At 38.4% G+C, this 17,838-nt stretch overlaps 1 protein-coding gene across 3 annotated transcripts in view; it reads left to right on the top strand.

Annotated features, from left to right (window-relative positions):
• AKR1A1 (aldo-keto reductase family 1 member A1) overlaps positions 1-17,838 on the top strand; it is a 52,982-nt gene that overhangs the window by 10,603 nt on the left and 24,541 nt on the right. Inside the window, exons 1-2 of one of the 3 annotated variants that reach the window (XM_020783287.3) lie at positions 610-727; positions 7,504-7,599. In XM_020783287.3, the coding sequence (XP_020638946.3) occupies positions 7,510-7,599 (90 nt within the window). In that variant the 5' untranslated portion in view covers positions 610-727; positions 7,504-7,509. Of the gene's footprint in view, positions 1-609; positions 809-7,503; positions 7,600-17,838 lie in introns of those variants that run through there. The other 2 variants (XM_020783288.3, XM_078392833.1) reach the window with 2 other exon arrangements.

Genomic DNA, 17,838 nt, shown 5'->3' with positions numbered 1-17,838 from the left:
GGGCAATCGTAAAGCGGGGCACGACTGTAGTTCAACTGATACAGTATGCCACCACTTCCACTGGCCTTGTTGTTAGCCAGGCTTTCTAAGGCCCACTTGACTTCACTCTCCAGGATGTCTGGCTCAAGGTCAGCAACTACACTATCTGGCTTGTCCGAGACATCCAGACCTTTCTAGTATTACTGTATTCCTCTGTGTATTCTTGCCACCTCTTCTTGCCACCCCTACCCTTTTTGTCCTTTTTCATGTCCATCTTTGCACAAAATGTTCCTTTAATATCTCCAATTTTCTTGAACAGATCTCTGGTTTTTCCCTTTCTATTATTTTCCTCTATTTCTTTGCACTGTTCATTTAAGAAGGCCCTCTTGTCTCTCCTTGATATTCTTTGGAAGTCTGTGCTCAATACACTTGTAACTTTCACTATCTCTGTTTGCATTCTGTTTCCCTTCTCTTCTCTCCTATTTGTAAGCCACTTTGCTTTCTTGCATTTCCTTTTCTTTGGGATGGTTATTGTTGCTGCCTTCTGTACAATTTTAGGAGCCTCCATTCTTCAGGCACTCTGTCCACCAAATCTACTTCCTGAAATCTGTTCTTCACTTCACTTCACAGAGAATGGCTGAGGAACGGTTAAATTTCAAACCCGGAAACGGAAACATTAAATGTAGGGGCCCGGGAATCGTCCGTCTCTTTTGCATTCTCCTGAGAGCAAAGAGAGTCCGAGGGAGAGGTGAGTGATCCGATGGTTAGATAATCTCCTCCTTTGACTTGATTTGCGTCAGTCCCTTTGTGTATCACCTGGGCGTGAGAGGTATATATTGAAAGAAAAAACGGAATCGCGGCTTCTTGCGGGGATGTGCCAAGCTTCTTTGCTTTTCTCTCTCTCTCTCTTTTGGGGAACGTGATGGGCGAGGGGAAGCAGGTTTTCGAGCCCACTTAATGGGGAACCCTCGATTGAATTAATCAGTACTGGCAATTATACAGTATATGATTTCATATATGCAGAGCGAGGCTCAATTAGGTTACTTGAAAGTAAGCCTCAATGGGGCGTCTCTGCATGCAAGTGCCCGTAAGTTACGATACGTGCATTTACTTGGAAGTAAGCCCCACTGAAAGCGATGGACTTACTTGAGCAATCACATGTCTCTGGTTCCAGAGAGACCTATGACGGGCAGAAAGCTGGTATAAGCCTTCAGTACATAGTACTTGGCGCTTTCTTTCACAAAACAGGTGATCACTTAGGAGTAAAAAAATCTATTTTTGTAATAATGCTTTTGATCTGTTACTGACTACCACTGATTGTACTGGTGGTGATACTGGGAATGTATGAATCAGCAAAACATAACTGAGGAAAAAGGCGTTTTTGTACTGCCTTTAGAGTATAACTCACTTTTTGATTTCGAAATTAATGCATGGCAATGTGTGGAATTCTTTGCCTTATAAAATGCAGAGTGCATCTTTTACACCATTTGCTTGTGGGGCAAAATGGCTGTTGCTTCACCAGCACCCACACATTCCTCATGAATTACTTTATGTAATTCCAACAAACATGGTGGTAAAGGATAAGTATACTTGGACTGTGGTTTAACAATTTCAGATATTAAGGAGTTCTCTAAAGATTTCCATGAGCAAGTCATGTTATTCTGTTATTTGTTCAGCTTACAGTTACCATAATAGTATTAAACTGAAATTTTGATAAGAAGCATGAAGAACACTAAATTAATCCAAGTTTTATTCATTTGTTAGTATTCATAACAAAACAAACTAAAATTACTGTGGTAACTTAATAATAGGTTTAGTTTAGTGTGAGTTTCCATGGATTATAGTGCCCTTCCTCAGACTCATGTCAGAATATGTCTTTAATGTGTCAAAATATTTTTGTTTTGGTATTGTTGTACATGCTGGAAGAGATTAACATGATTACTGTTTTGAAACATATTACTCATGAGGTGCCTTTATTCAGAAGCCACATCAGCTTTTATAAGTTATAAGTGAAGCCTGCACTGTTGTAATCCCAAATACTGTATATATTGACTAGAAGAATGCCTATCTAAAAGCAACTAGCATTTCTTTTTGGTAAAAATGGTTGGGATAGTTCTGTAAAGATAGTAAGCAACTGTGGCTCTGATAACTTTTTTGGATTATGACTTCCATGTTCCCCCGTCATTGGTTGAGTTGGCTAGCCTTATGGAAGCTGCAGTCTAACAGCATCTGGAAATGAACAGTGCCCCCCACCTGTACATGGACTTGCAGTTTATGAACTTTGCTTGTTCATAGTATTGAAGCATGGTACTGTAACTGACATACTGTAATGTTTTTAGGACTGCACTGCTACATTACTCTTACCTTCTGTTTTTGTCTTTAGAAAGTTGTCTCAAGATCCATTTACTTTCTTTTCACTTTATGATGACGCTTCCACTCTTCCTTTGTGTGCATAGAAAACCAGTGTGCCTAAGATTGTGATAGACCATGCTGTTGCAAGCTACTATTTGAACAATTTCTTAATAGAAGACTTAAGTTTATGGATTCTCTTCGTGACTGTGCCCAGCCTGTGCTGACAAAATCTTGTCCCATGAATTGAAAAATTCAGGGCAGTGTGACTCAGCCTTTGCTTTTTCTAGTGTCAGACAGTCCACACAGTTAAAATGCTACAACACATAATTTACATAAAGTACATAATTTACATATTACCTATCTACCTTGATCTGATTGTGAACCATATAATTGTCCTTATGCCAAGACTGAATCATACATTCAAATATAGTACAGTCTTTAAAATACAATAATTAGCAGCTTCTGCTTTTTCCATTTGAATGGCAGTAACCCTGATCCATTATCCACTCAGAACTGGGCTTGTGACTGTGTTGGGTGAAGCAAGATGAACACTTGGTATCTATTGATCAGGTTACTGATTACTGTATGTGTGACAATTTACCTCTGGGTAAAAGTTTCACATTCAAGATTAATGTGTATCTCAGTCTAGTATTGTATTTACTAGTTTCATTTATACATACACCTTTAATTGCTTTCTCTTCTTGTTTATTATCCAGGCACTAAAGAGAGCAGGGTTTTTATGTGGTTAGTTTTTGTATAAAAGGGAACATTTTTGCAGATTTGCATGTTGCTGGGAAAAGGTGAAGGCAGCAGGAAAAGAAGACCAAGTTTGAGATGGATTTACTCCAAAGGAAACCACAGCCTTGAGTTTATAAGAACTCAGCCAGGTTGTTGAGGACAGGACATTTTGTAGGTCACTTATTCACAGGGTCATCATAACTCCCTGGTGACTTGACAGCATGTAATAACAACAAGCTTGTCATAGTAAGAGTCAAAAGGAGCAGAAATCATGTTGTGGTTTTCATCCAGCAACCCTGCTTCTATTATGTATCTTTGTTAGTATAGTGTCTAAATGTAACTTGGTGGCAAAGTGATGTTTTTGAATGTTATTTCAAGCCTTTGCATACTAATAGACTCATGATACTAAGTAAGGATTTACTAGCTCCAGTTTCAAGCAGTTTCCCCAGGAATGAGGATGAGATTGGTGCTATAAACATATTAATAATTACTTGGAGTAAGCTGCACTGAATTTGTGGCACATTTCTGGGTAAGCAAGGAAGGGAGTGCTGCATGAGGCTACAAAACCTGGTCAAATACTGTACACTTGGAAGAAAGAACTATTAAATGTAGAGTAACTTACCTTGAGAACTCAACACCAAACATAGGCCATAAATTACTGTATGTGAAATGTAACCACACTCCCATGACTCTTAGAACCAATGAAATGAATTTGCATTAGGAATTTTGCATTTAATCTGGTATCTCATTTTTCCCATCTGTCTGATGAAGTGGACTTGTCCACAAAAGCTCACATGAAAATATAATAGTCTTTAAGGTGCCACATGCGTTTTGTTTTTTGTTTGTTTTTTTGGCTTCCTTGGATTTTGCCTGATATGCTTGCACAGACTAACACAGCTACTTCTTCTAAAATTACCTTGGTTAAACATATATATGTTTAGTCTGCATATTTAGCTTAGAGTCTGCATTATGTCTAGTGGACAGAGAAGTTGTAAATATACATCAAATAATATGTATACTGTATATAGTGTGGGGAAAAACTTAGATATGGTTCAATGATGGGAACATGCTTATTTATACACAGTCATTAAATCTGCAGCATAATTTAGTTTTCTTCACTGGCAATATTTATTTATTTACAATATATATATTTTTAGCCGCACCATTGCCAGTGGCAATATGAAATAACTATTTTTAAAAAATCATTCCGTAAAAGTATACTTCTTATCCTAATTGTCTGCTGTAGGTAGCACTTAAAATGGGAAACAGTCCTGGCATATAGCTGATTTCAGCTAAAACAGAGGAAGTTGATAGGGTTGAAAGTTGAAACCACTTGAGGCATTCTTTCCTCTGACAATGTAGCTGACAAAGCAAAATTTTTGTCACATTGCAGGAAGTTGATGAAAATGATTCAAAAAGTAAAATAATAATGAAAAATGCTTTTCACAGAGTAATTAATGACTTTTGGTCCTATGCATACACTATTGGGAATATGATTAAACAACAATAAACAATATATACTACAGCAGAAAGTTCAAAACGATGCTTTGTAGTAACTTGCCCTGATGTTTGCAACATACTGTAGTTTAATACTATGATATATGGGAAAGTTTGATATCCTATCATGGAATTACTATAGTATAAGAAAAACATACAGTATACATAAAGGCTATAGTTCTAGGAAGGGGAGGGTAGCAGAACTCTTTCTACTGTGTGGTTTGTTATACACCCCCTAAGCTGACTGAATAGCTCAATAGTTTTGGTATCTAGTTGTTGAACCAGAGGCTGGGAGCTCAGTTCCCCATTGTGTATCCCAGAAGAGCCAACCTGTATAGTCTTGGGCCAGCTGCACAGTTCCAGGGCACCCTCCTCGGAAGGGGATGGTAAACTACTTCTGAGAACTCTCTACCAAGAAAACCCAGGGTGACCATGTCAGGATTGATATCATGGAATATTTGTTCGTTTATTTGCCACCTTTCGCCTGAAGTAGCCAAGGCAGATTATGATATTAAAAGAAAAAACTTCAAAGCCAAATAATAAATTATTATGATATTTAGAAAGGATTAAACAAATATCACATTAAAACCCACAAGAAGTACAATATTTAAAAACAGAAGTAAAACATAGAATAAAATGCTCCCTTTAAAAAATCCCCTTGGTCAACCAGTCATTTAGAAGAAAGCTTGCCTCAAGAGAAAGTTTGTTATCTGTTTGCGGAAGGACAGCAGAGATGAGTCCAGCCTAGCCTCCTGTGGGAGAGAGTTCCAGAGTCTAGGAGCAGCAACAGAGAAGGCCCTCTCCCATGTCCTGATCAAAAGCACCTGTGAGGGTGGTGGGACTGAGAGAAAAGCCTGATTATCTTAATACCTGGATAAGCTTCTAAAGGGCATCATGGGTCTTCTAGATAACTTTGACCCAAGCCTTAGAGCTTTACAGGTTAAAACCAGCACTTTGAAATGTGCCTGGAAATGGATCAACAGCCAGTGAATTGGGAGTTATATGCTGTAATGGGAGTTATATGTGCCCTGTAACCAGCCCCAATCTGGCTGCATAATTTTGTACCTGCTGGAGTTTCCAAATAGTTTCCAAAGGTAACCCCATGTAGACTGTGTTACAGTAATCCAGCTGGAATATAGTTAAGGCATGTGTCATCGTGGACAGATTAGACCTCTCAAGGAATGGGCAGAGGTGAAGTACTAGTTTTAACTGTGCAAAAGCAGTCCTGGCTATTTTCAAAATCCGGGCATCCAATCTAAGAGACAAATCCAGGAGCACTCTCAAGCTGCACACCTGTGTTTTCAGAGGGAGTATAACCCCATCCAGCACATGCTGAATCCCTATCCTTGATTTGCCTTTCAGCTGATCAGGAGCACTTCTATCTCATCTGTTTTTTGTTTATAAGCTTATGGTCACAGTTACACAATGTTTTAAAACATGTGTTTACTTCAGTAAGGTGTGCAAGAGCATATAAGTGTCAGGAAATGGACATGAAGCAGCAGGGGGAAAAGCTAGGTAACTGCTGTATACTGCAAAATTTGGATAATGAGCAGGAATTTGTGAATTTAAATCTTGATTTGTTGCATAGGGATTATTCTGAAATCTGTCTTGTTATGAAGATAGCATTTATTGCATACCCTGGCATGGATTAAGATTGTTCTATATGCTTCCCATGATTTTTGGAAGATGATTGATGGTTAAGATATGCTGGCAGCAAGCAGCAAGCACAAACATGTCCATGTTCTGTGTACATGTCTTCACCTATGCACAGGGCCATAATATTATCTAACCGGATTCCAAGCTAAGTATCAGCCTGGTGTTACAGAATGGTAGCTAAATTCTTGTTGTGTGACTTAGGTTGATGTAGGGGAAATGTCATAATCACAGGGGCATGTTCCTGCTCATTAGAATCCCTGCTGAGATTCCTTATGCAGTTTCTCAGCCACTAATTGAAGATCCCCACTTGGAATCTGGATAATATACAAATCTGTCTGACTTGTGTGCAGTGAGGGATTGAATGGTGTTCTCCCCCTGTAGTGATGTAATTTCCCCAACAGTGACGTAAGTCGCACAAAAGGATTTTGGCCACCATATTTAATCCTTTGTGTCTTCTCTAAGCTATAGTTCACAGTGTTGTTTTTTCAGTTTTAGCAAACTCTTCTAATCTCTACAAAATTCCTTGAGCGGTGTCCCTAGCACTCCCCACCCTGTAGGCTAAATGTATTGTGATCCCATAAATAAATGTGACATCTTAAGGTACAAAAATTAGTTTTCCTTTCTTCCAGTGAACAAGGGCTACCAATTAACCAGAAAAAACACAGGCTTAGGTTTTTGCCATGCTGATCACAACACCTTGATCAACATTATCACCCACTAATATCAAACTGCTATGGAAGTCATAAGAAAGGAACTGATAAAAAATCTAGCAACAATAATGTTGATTAGTGTACAGAGTCCCATCTCTGTTTTGCGTGTTTGGTTGTCTTGCTTCATCTTAAGAAAAGCTTTTTCCCCCTCGTAGTCTTGAAAGAAATGGGTATGTGGTGCTCATTTGGGGAGAAATTAACAAATTTGGAGAAGAACTGCTTATAATCCATGTTTGCTTGCAATCCTGTCCTGAGCTGGGTTATTGAAAAAGTCTTCCCCTTCCTAGTTGCTAGTTTCTGTGCTTTATTACTATGGACCATGGCCCTAATTTGCTTGTGGGCTGGGGAACTATTTTCTTTCTAATATGAAACAAATCCTAAGGCTGTGAGGGAAAGCCCTTTGCCACTTTTAATATGAGGTTTCGCAGAGGTATGTTTCATAGTTCTTAAAGGTGCTCCATCGTTTCCTCCCTCCTGGGTTATTGAGATGCTCTATGCTGCTGTTCTGTTCGAGGCCAATGTGCATAGTGGTTGTTATTTAAATAAATAATTATCATTGTGTTTGATTTAGGAAAAGATGCCTTCTGAGTGCAACTATGTTTCACTACACACCGGCCAAAAGATGCCACTTGTTGGCCTGGGGACGTGGAAGAGTGAAGCTGGGAAGGTAAGTGTGAATTCGGTGTTTGTTGGGAGAGGGATCGTGTGCTTAAGTTCTTTATATACAAGTGCAGTTACTGTGGCTGGGATGCAAGGTAAGGTCACATGATCAAGAAGTGTAATCGCTTTGTACACACATGTTTTAGGCTTTTAATTGTAATTAAAGGATTGGTCATGTTTCATGGGCTTGTACAACTTCTCTTCCTCCATTTTCCTCTTTCCTGTACATTTATTTCCTCCATGAGGTTTCCTTTTTTTCTTTTTCTTTTTCTTTTTTCTTTTACCATGGGTGGAGTTATACCTCCTCTAAGAGCAAGATTAGTTCAAACACTGTCCAAGGAGGAAAACCCAAATGGTGTTCACCTACTCAGGGTAGTAATAAAAGCCTATTTTCCAACTATTTTTACAGTGTGGAAAAAATTATGATTCCCCACAAAACCAGTCCTAGCTATCCAAAGGTCACAAAATAATGCCTTCTCTTGATGAAATCATGAAAGGGATGCTTCAAAAGGTTTTTCGATTTGTTTGTGTTTTAATTACAAAGGTACTAAGAGTTTAACAGAGATTCTACAAATACAATTTGTCAACTGAGTTATTACCTGCTATCTGAATCCCTGTGGTGTAAATTAGATTAATAAGCAAAGCATGTAAATATGCTGAATTATTGAATTGGCTCTGTCTTTGTACTTCTTAGCAGTCTGACATGCTGGAATTAAGTGGCTGAAACAGATATCGCCTTAGTGTCTTCATATCAATCTGCTGTTAAGGCACAGGAGCAAAACCAGTTGCAGGGTTTCTGTGTGGGATTGTATTGGATCTGACTTTTCTTTGTTTTTTTGAGTTGTTCCAATGCAAACCAAAGAAATGAACATGTGAATACCAAAACATTTGCAACTGCAACAATTTTCTGAGAGGAGGGTTGCATTTTCTGACAGAATTGCAAAGGTGCCAATATTTTTGGTCATGACTGTAAATAGTTGTTCAAACAATAGTGCCCATAATTTACTGTTCATGCGGACTTTAACAATCTGTTTCCTGCTCCCACTTCTGTTCTAACTGTGTTGAGACAACACAAGGACTCATTCTGGCACCAGTGCTCTGAAAATGATCATTTCTAGGACAGTAAAGCCAACGGCAGCCACACTTACAATGTTACACCTGGCCTAGATTATTTCGACAGTACAGTGTCACATGCTGTGGCACGGACCCAGTAAACAACAAAAGCACCTACTTTTATGTGTTACTTGCCATAATGGATTATATAAGACCAATCTACCAGGTTCTAACCTGTAACTACTGTGTCCCTTTTTTGTCTGGAAACCTAGACATTTTCTAAAAGACCTGAGGCCCAGCTCATCTTTTTAAGTATACTTTTTACCTTCCTAAGGATAGGACTATTTGTGTTTGGAGACATGTCTTAGATCTTTGTGTTTAAACAGAGGATAAAGAGTGCATAAACATCCACTTTATATTAATGGGAATCTTGATGCTCTATTTATCTTTTACAAATCAAAGTATCACAAAGCAGCACTGCTGTTAAATCTGACCCTATAAGAGTGCCTACATAATGGTGCTGTATTTGCAGTGTTCCCAGGAGTAATGCTGTTACCATACAGATGACCTGGTAAAATTAGGAAGAGGGCCAGGACTTAATCCAGATATCCTTTTGCCTTTTAACAGGTCATGCTAATGCTACGTGCAAATCAATCATACACCTAGAGTATGATAACTATTCCATAAATAATATAAACCATATACCATGTTGGAATTAGGAAAGTAAGCATGTCAAAGTATCAACCTCGGTTTGAAATATGACCATGTCCATGGCTTGTGATTCACTTGAATCTAACAGCAAGAGTTATCACCCATTAATCCAGTTTCAAATTCTTCTCCAGCCATAGACTTGTAGAAAAATTCTCATTGTATAACCTCATTTCTGCATCTGAACAGAGGCTAGAAATATGCCTGCCACTGAATTATTTGCAGCTTTGTTATGGCTTCCTGAATTCCTCATTACTTGTCTTTATAGTGAAAGATTTCCCACAATATGGAGATAAGAAGGAATGTCTCCCACACTGCCTAAGTTCATTAATAACAATAATTATGTACTAATAAATCAATTAATGGCAACTCTTTCCTGGGTGTCCTTGATAGAGAGAATTCAGAAGTATTCTCAAAGGCTTTCATGGCTGGGATCTGATGGTTGTTGTAGGTTTTTCGGTCTGTCTGGCCATGTTCTTGAGGTTTTTCTTCCTAACGTTTCGCCAGTCTCTGTGGCTGGCATCTTCAGAGGACAGGAGTCAGAACTCTGTGCTGTGGTGCAATTTGTGGGAGATTCGGTGCACCTACAACAACCATATTCAGAAGTAGTTTACCATTCCCTTCTTCTGTGTAACCCAGGGCAACACAGGCTGGTTTTTATCTGGGGAAGAGCAGTGGGGAATCAAATCCCCAACCTCTGGCTCCGCAACCAGATACTAACTCACTGAACTATCCAGGCAGCATATAGGCCCTCTTAAATAGACAATCCCAAATTCCTGGGGCACTGTTTCCTGTCTCTGTCTCTTCTGTTCCATTGTGGATTCTGGCATGAAGGTAGAGATTATTGTATAATATGTTTTAATAGATCAGAACTCATTTTCTGCTAATTGCTGGCAGACCTATCTAGTTCTGTTCTTCTTCATCCTATCTTAGAAATGGTTGGTTGGTGGAGACAAGCCCCCCAAAGATAGTAGCCTGCTGTTCCCCTACAGAGGAAGGTCAAAGAACTGCATTTTTCAACTGGGTACATAGTAGTGGCCATCTTTTCTCTAGCAGTCCACTTGATTTCTGGACTCGCAGGAAGGATGACATGCTTTCCCCCTTCTTTTCCAGCCTGTTCACTGGCCAATGTGGAATTAGATGTACTTATCATCTCTGGAGCCTAGTTGAGTGCTCTAACGCAAGGCTATACTAGCATGCCACTTTTAATTTCTGTATATTGGGGTGGGGAAAGATCTTGTGAAACTTGAAAGTGTGCTGCAGAAAGGTATTCCCATTTTGTTTATACTAATTTCCTTACTGGTGTATTTCAGGAAGTTTGTGGTGACCGTAAATCATTACTAAGACTGAGAAAAGAAAAATGCTGCAGTTAGTGTGATAAAGAGGAATTGGAATTGCTTGATCATTGTGACTAAAAGGAGATTCATTTCTCATTCAAGTAACCTTTCAGAAGATCAGAACATTTTGTGTCACAGTCTCTTTATCTGTGACCCAGGCTCCCAGTAAGCAAAAGGAAATTAAATTTCACAAGCAAGTATGGGCTCTAGTGATGTTTTTTAATCTATAGACCAAAGGCTTTGGTCTCCCTTTTATGCTTATTATTTTATCACCTTTCAAACAAAAAATGCAAAAGCTTTATGAGATAAAACAGCTAGATCTGTTTTTTGTATTATTATTATTTCTTTCCTCTTTTCAATATGGAGATAGAAGTCTAATCAAAGCACTGGACGAAGGACTTAGAAAAAAATTAAACATAGCTCTTGGTATGGGGGCGTATCTCTACCTTACTGAGAATCGGTTACAAATTATATCTCTATGCTGATGTGCAACCAGCTGGGGGTACTGTGATAACCTCTTTGTTACTAGTTAACAGATGCCACTGTTGCATTAATATGGTGCAGGCATAGCCTTAATGCAGAAAAACAATTATCTATAAAAATATATTTCTTGCATTTTATGTGCTTTAAAAGGGTGGAACAGCTTTCCCAACCTGGCATCTTCCATAAACGTGGAGCTAACATTTTCATCATCCCCAACATCATGCTATTTCCAAACATATGAGCTCAGTAGTGTGATAATGATAGTTTCTTCTTAGCTTCTTATCTCACCCCTCCTCCAAGGAGCTTATGGCAGCCCTCTTTGTCCCCCTGTCTCCATTTTATTCTCATAGCATCCTTGTGAAGAGTTTTAAGTTAAGAGGTTGTGACAAAGCTGTCTAATGAGGTCTGGGGCTGAGCAGGTATCCAGACACTGGAATCCAAAGTCTAAAGTACTTATACAGCTCAGAATTCAAAATGGGATTGTGGAGGGGAGCTATGAGAGACAAATTCAGAAATAGGGGGTACTCTGATAATCAGCATCAGTAGTTAGTCCCAGAACTGTTCCGAGTGGTAGCTGGGACATGTTTTGTCCTGGTTTATTCAACAGCTTCTTGATTCTTGTTTATCAAGCAAAATCCAAAGAAACAAGAAAAAAATGTGACACCTTAAAGACTCTTATATTTTAAAGAAAATATTTTCTTTTCTTTAAAGAAAAAATAGCAGAAGAAATAAATAGACCAACTAATCATTTTTTGAAGAATATGTTAGAATGCTGGAAAGAATATAGATACAGTATATGTATATTGAGTCTATTTATCTCACCACTACAACAAGTAGTGGAGGCTCAGAATTTGCCCCAAATCCTTAACTCTAAAATTAAAGAAGTATTAGTATCCTCTTTTCCCGAAAATAAGCCCTATCCCAAAAATAAGCCCCAGTTAAGTGAAACCCCACCCTCCATCATTGTGCAGCATTATGCAGCAACCACAAGATGACATGACTGTAAAATAAAACATCCCCTGGAAATAAGCTCTAATGTGTTTTTAGAGCAAAAAATTAATATAAGACTCTGTCTTATTTTTGGGAAAACACGGTAGATAAAGGGTTAAATACAATAAGGCCTTGAATGAAAAAGATGAAAGATGAAAAATACTGTAAAGGAAATTTTGGAAAAGGAAGAGGGGATATCTTGAATAAATATACTCCAAACGGAAAGTTGGACAAGAGAGTGGACCAGGAAAGTAGGAGAAATTTGAAAACTGTCTAAATGTGAGGAGATTATAGAGCAAAGAGAAGATCAAGATGAAGGAAATAAAAAGAAAGGGCACAGTAAGTGTGATTTATAAGATTTTAATAAACGATGGATATGAAAAAGCTATGATGAAAATCAGTGGCAAGAGGACTTAGAGGAAGAGGTTAAAAGCGAAGAATGGAGCAAAATATGGTCACAAAGAAAAATGAAGAATATGTCTATAAGTGTAAAAAGAATCGTTATAAGGTTGCATGGAGATGGTACCTTACCCCAGCAAAATTGAATATTATAAATAAAAATGTACCATCTCAATGCTGGAGATGCAAAAAGGAAAAAGGAAGTTATTTACATATGTGGTGGGCTTGTGAAATAAGAAAGAAAGAATGGGCACTGGTTTTTAAAGAAATTAGAGAAATTATTGGAAATAATATTCGAATATCACCAACTATTGCCCTTTTAAATACAATTAAAATGACCATCCTAAAAAAGAACAGAAAGAGTTGTTCATTATAAATGGTCCCAGCAGCAAGATTAATATTTGCAAAAAGTTGGAAAATGACAAGTCAGCCTTGAAGATTGATATAAAGAAATGTGATAAATGATAAGCTAACATGTGAAATACAAGTAAGAAGGGGAATGACAAAATATAATGATTTTAAAGAAATATGGAATCCATATTTGAATTATGTTTTTGTAAAAGGGAAAGGTCAAAAGCCAGCAGAAGAATCAATGTATTTTTGGAGTGGAACAGGGTGAAAAGAAATTAAAAGGAAATATTTTCTTATCTGGTCCCGAGGGTGATGGCACAGGGGGAAAAATTTTGGATTAGTGCACGGCATGTATGTATACACACTTTATGTTAGTATTGTTCTTATTGTTTTTCTTTAATTAATTTTTAAAAAGACTATTATATTTTAATGTGAGCTTTCGTGAACACATCCACTTCATCAAACATATGGAAACAGAATGAAATATTGAATGAAATATAGTTACAGAAGTAACCGTTCTAAATATTCATTTGCTTTTGGTTGTTGTGGCTTATGTCACAGTAATTTATGGCTTATGTGGCTTTATGGTACTGTTGTAAAAATTCTTCGAGGAGACAGAAAACAGACACCAGGCCTGGGCAAAGATGGGGGGGGGGAGACACATTTTTGTTATTATCTCTTCCTGATTCTTAAAACATTACAGCCATTAATCAGCAAAAGCAAGCTAGTGGAACTCTCATATGCAAACAGCCTAGAGAGAGCAGCGTCAGTGACTTAAGATCCTGCAGGCCCATACTTGCGCTTAGCTAGCTAGCTTAAAAGAATTTCACCATGCCACTTTTATTATTTATGGCAAGAAGTTCCTCCTCTCTCTCTCTCTCTCTCTCTCTCTCTCTCTCACACACACACACACACACACACACACACACACACAATATTAAAAATATAACTGTAGCAGTTGTAAAGGATGTTACACATTAGAAGTATCATCAATAAAATTAAGTGTTACATTTATTTTCACTTTTTAAAAGAGATGCATGTTAAGTTTTTGGCAAAAGGCACAAAAGAAAATATCTGATGAATTTCAGTTGAAAAAGTCGTTTAGAGTTAGAGTTTTGGCACTGCAATAGAAAACCATTTGTTCCTACTTATCAAGTCGCTGAGATTTAAGAATTAAAGAATTTATGCTTTCTTCAGAAATCCCAGCTGATGTTAATAGTACTTTGCTTAGAGAGGGGTGCTTTAACAACCATGGTTCCTCATGGAACCATTACTCAGTTACAACTTAGCACATGATTCCTTAGGAGAATACATGTCTTTAGCCAATATATTCTATACTGTACATTTTCCAGAGGTTTCCACCCTCCAGCTTTTCTATAAAAGTGGGCTGACCATTCTAGTATAATTGTTGTTGTCTCATCAGCACATACATTGGGATTTGGAAACAGAGGAATCCCTAGCCTGTGCAAAAGTATTAAATTATTTCTGTATAAGAGCAGGACATAACAGCTTGGATTTGAAGATGATATTGCAGAAGGTAGAGAGGCTCCGGAAAAGTTGTTCTTGAGGGCTGTAGAATCTCTGAGAACACTATTGTTTGTTGTACTTAGAGCAGTAACAGTTTTCATGGATAGGTGAAAATTAAGGAGTTTGCCTTGCTCACTTCTTGGGTAACAGAATGTTCCAGACTATTCTAAAAGGAACAGTTCTATAATGTGCAGTTTACTTTATTGTAAGCATTTATTCTGTATTCCAGCTTTTATTGATAGGGGAGGAGTAGTCAGTAGTGAAACTGAATAGATGAGGCATGCTATTCCTCTGCTCTGGTACTTGCATATTCTTCAGTTTGGTTAGTCCCCACATAGTCTGCCACTCTGCTTTTAGTTATCTGAGTGCAAATAAGCAATGGGAAGTTGTGTCTACATAGACATCAGTAATGTTAGAAAAACAAGTTAGTATTCAGAAAATACAGAAATATGTTGCCAGGCAAAATGCAATGATATAAACAGAAGTGGAAACACATCGATTCATAAATAGCACAGCCAGTGACCAAATGCGTTTTGACATATTCTTCCTTAGTGGCATAGGCTTTCTAGCTACTGTTAGTTATGCCTCTCAAAGAAATTGGACGGCTATTAGAAGGCTTTGTCAAGAAGCTGGAAAATAGAGGGATCATGAACTCTGGTGCTCTTTTGAAAAATTCCACCAGCTGGCTCCAGTGCCTGGAATCCAGCTGGTGGAGATAAGATAGAATAATGCCTGGCAGTATTGGAAGGGAGAGACACCTGAAGCTTGTCAATGTGAGAGTGGCCTTCAAGGCCAGACTGACTCATTCCTTGGTACTGAGCTAATTGGGAGGATGGGTTTCAGTTGAGTGAAGGGAAAGAGCAGAAATTGCCTTTGCCTTCATGAAGGTTTGCTAAGGAATTTGATGCTGGAATGGTCTAGAAACAGAAGCCTTAGATATAAAAATGGAGTCAGACGTTACTTTGGCTGGCTTAGTTATCTTTAAGGAGATGCCATGCTCATTTGTTGCCCTGCTTTCTGAACTGCACTTTCTGTATGCTCTGAAACTATGCTGCAAAATGTGCTTCTTATATACCATTCAATATCACTTAAAGTACTTTCTTGCTAGTTTTCTTATTTGCTCTGTATTGTTTCTGGCTGAAACGTTTTATTGATTATTTGCTCCTAATCTTTTTGATCATTTTGCAACTGCTTTGACATTTTTCCTAGCTCTTTATTATTTTTTCAACATGTTTAATAAACTATAAAATTTCTTTATACAGTTTTTGGATCTTTTGAGTTAAGAGGGTACTTAAAACCTTGACCATCTGCTGGGAGCCAGTATGTTGTCTTTGAATTAGCAAGGAGAGGATTAATTAATTCCTGGTGAAGAGTGGCGCTTGGTAATTAATATTGATTTGGAAGGGAGGAGGGGAAGCATCTCCCAATTAGAGGATAGAGGAAATGGCCCTCTCTGTGAAAGAGCTTGATCTACAACCTTCATGGCCAAAATAATATTATGAGAACCATCTCTTCTTGCTGTTTCATGGTACCAAAATGAGTGACACCTGCCCTGTTTGGTTAGTTACTTTTGTAGAAGGTACCGACTAGAACAGGCGTCTCAAAAGTACAGCCTGTGGGCCACATCCGTCCCACATTGCCTTTTTATCTGGCCCGGTGGGTGGACAGGCCAGCGCGTGTGCACAGGCAGGTGGGCCTGTGTGCATGTGTGAGTGAGGGTGGGCAGGAGTGCACGCATCTTCCTTTGGCCCTCAAAAGTGTGGAGCATATGTAATGTGGCCCTCCCACTGAAAGGTTTGGAGATCCCTGGACTAGAAGTTTCAGGAAAGAACATAATCTGATAGATGCAATGAGTTGAAACACCTAAAGGGAGAATGATGGGATACAACTGGGAGCAGAAGAAGGGGTCCCTTAAGCTTATGCCTAGCTAGCTTCTGTACAGTTGTGCTTGTTTAGCTTAATCTCTCAGGAGAATGCAATCTATGCCTGCTATTCTGCTGAACTCTGTACTGTATTTACTGGACCCATGCTACATCTTAGTTACTTTGTAAATATAGATCTAGGTAGCCAGCTTTACTATTTAACTACCAAAGCCTCTGAATGAGTTTTTTTAACTATTAAATTGCTTCACATCCATTTGATTCTTTTAGAACCTTTAAAGCTTTTTCTGAACATGTCTTTTTTGAAATATATTCAATATATTTTAAAGCTTTGTAATCACTCAGAAAGATCAAGGTTGGTGGTATACGGATAGTGCCTTGCATTCTGAAGCTTTGAGTATTTTGTGGGTTTGGGGCATTTTTACTTTTCAGGGTGGGTTTGCAGTCTCAGGCAACAACCTGGGAGCTTTTATCTCTCCCTGGAGCATCAAAGGAGCAAGTAGGCTTAGCGGTATTGGGAGAGGGGTCTCACTGGAAGCCTTTCCCAGTCACTAGCATCCTGGACACTCCTTGCAAGTACCTACATCAGGATAAGCCAGGATAATGTGGCTGAATGATTAGTGGGTCCTCTGTGTGGTGGCCAGTATTGTGACATGGCTACATTGGCATTTTTATGTGGCAGAGTTGACATAAGAGTCAAAGCACTTAACCTCGTGAATTTTTGGATAATCCCTGAAAGTCCTGCTTAGTCAGATTGGAGTAAGGTGTTGGGAGAGTGTTTGACAGGAAGATTATCCCAACTATCAGCACATTTGGCCCTCCTAGTTTTACCCATGCCAGGGCAGACAGGTTAGTGTGGGCTTCTGTGACTCCAGTGAACCTTGATAAGCCTCAAAAAAGTTTCTTTTTATCTGCACAAGGTCTAACCAGTAGAATCATATAAATAGGAGCTTCACATTAACAGGACCAGAAACACAGATATCAAAGGGCAACATCTATTTGTATTTTTAATGGAATTATGTACACTTTACCATTGATCTGAGGAAGAGCAGGTCACAACAGATCTGTTGGTTAGTTTTGCTATATGTATACCCTATTTCCCCTAAAATAAGACCTAACCTGAAAATAAGCCCTAGTATGATTTTGCAGGATGCTCGTAAAATAAGCCCTACCCCCAAAATAAGCCCTAATGAAGTGAAACCCTGCCCTCCACCATTGTGCAGCCACCAGAAGATGGCATGACTGTATTTGAATAAATGTAGATTGTTGTACATGTAAAAAAATAAAACATCCCCTGAAAATAAGCCCTAATGCGTTTTTTGGAGCAAAAATTAATATAAGACCCTGTCTTATTTTCTGGGAAATAGGGTATATTTTCACTGGCCTTTTTATTTTTGTTTGCTGTTTGCATTGTAATATAAATTCTCAATTCTACAGATGCCCAAATATATGTGTTTCCCTCCTTCAGTCACCTAATAACTCTTTCCTATATCGCTTCAGGGAATCTGTACATTTCTG

Source organism: Pogona vitticeps, chromosome 4, assembly GCF_051106095.1.
Source record: "Pogona vitticeps strain Pit_001003342236 chromosome 4, PviZW2.1, whole genome shotgun sequence".
In the NCBI taxonomy this organism is placed as follows: domain Eukaryota; kingdom Metazoa; phylum Chordata; class Lepidosauria; order Squamata; family Agamidae; genus Pogona; species Pogona vitticeps.
This window is presented reverse-complemented; position numbering and strand designations above follow the sequence as displayed.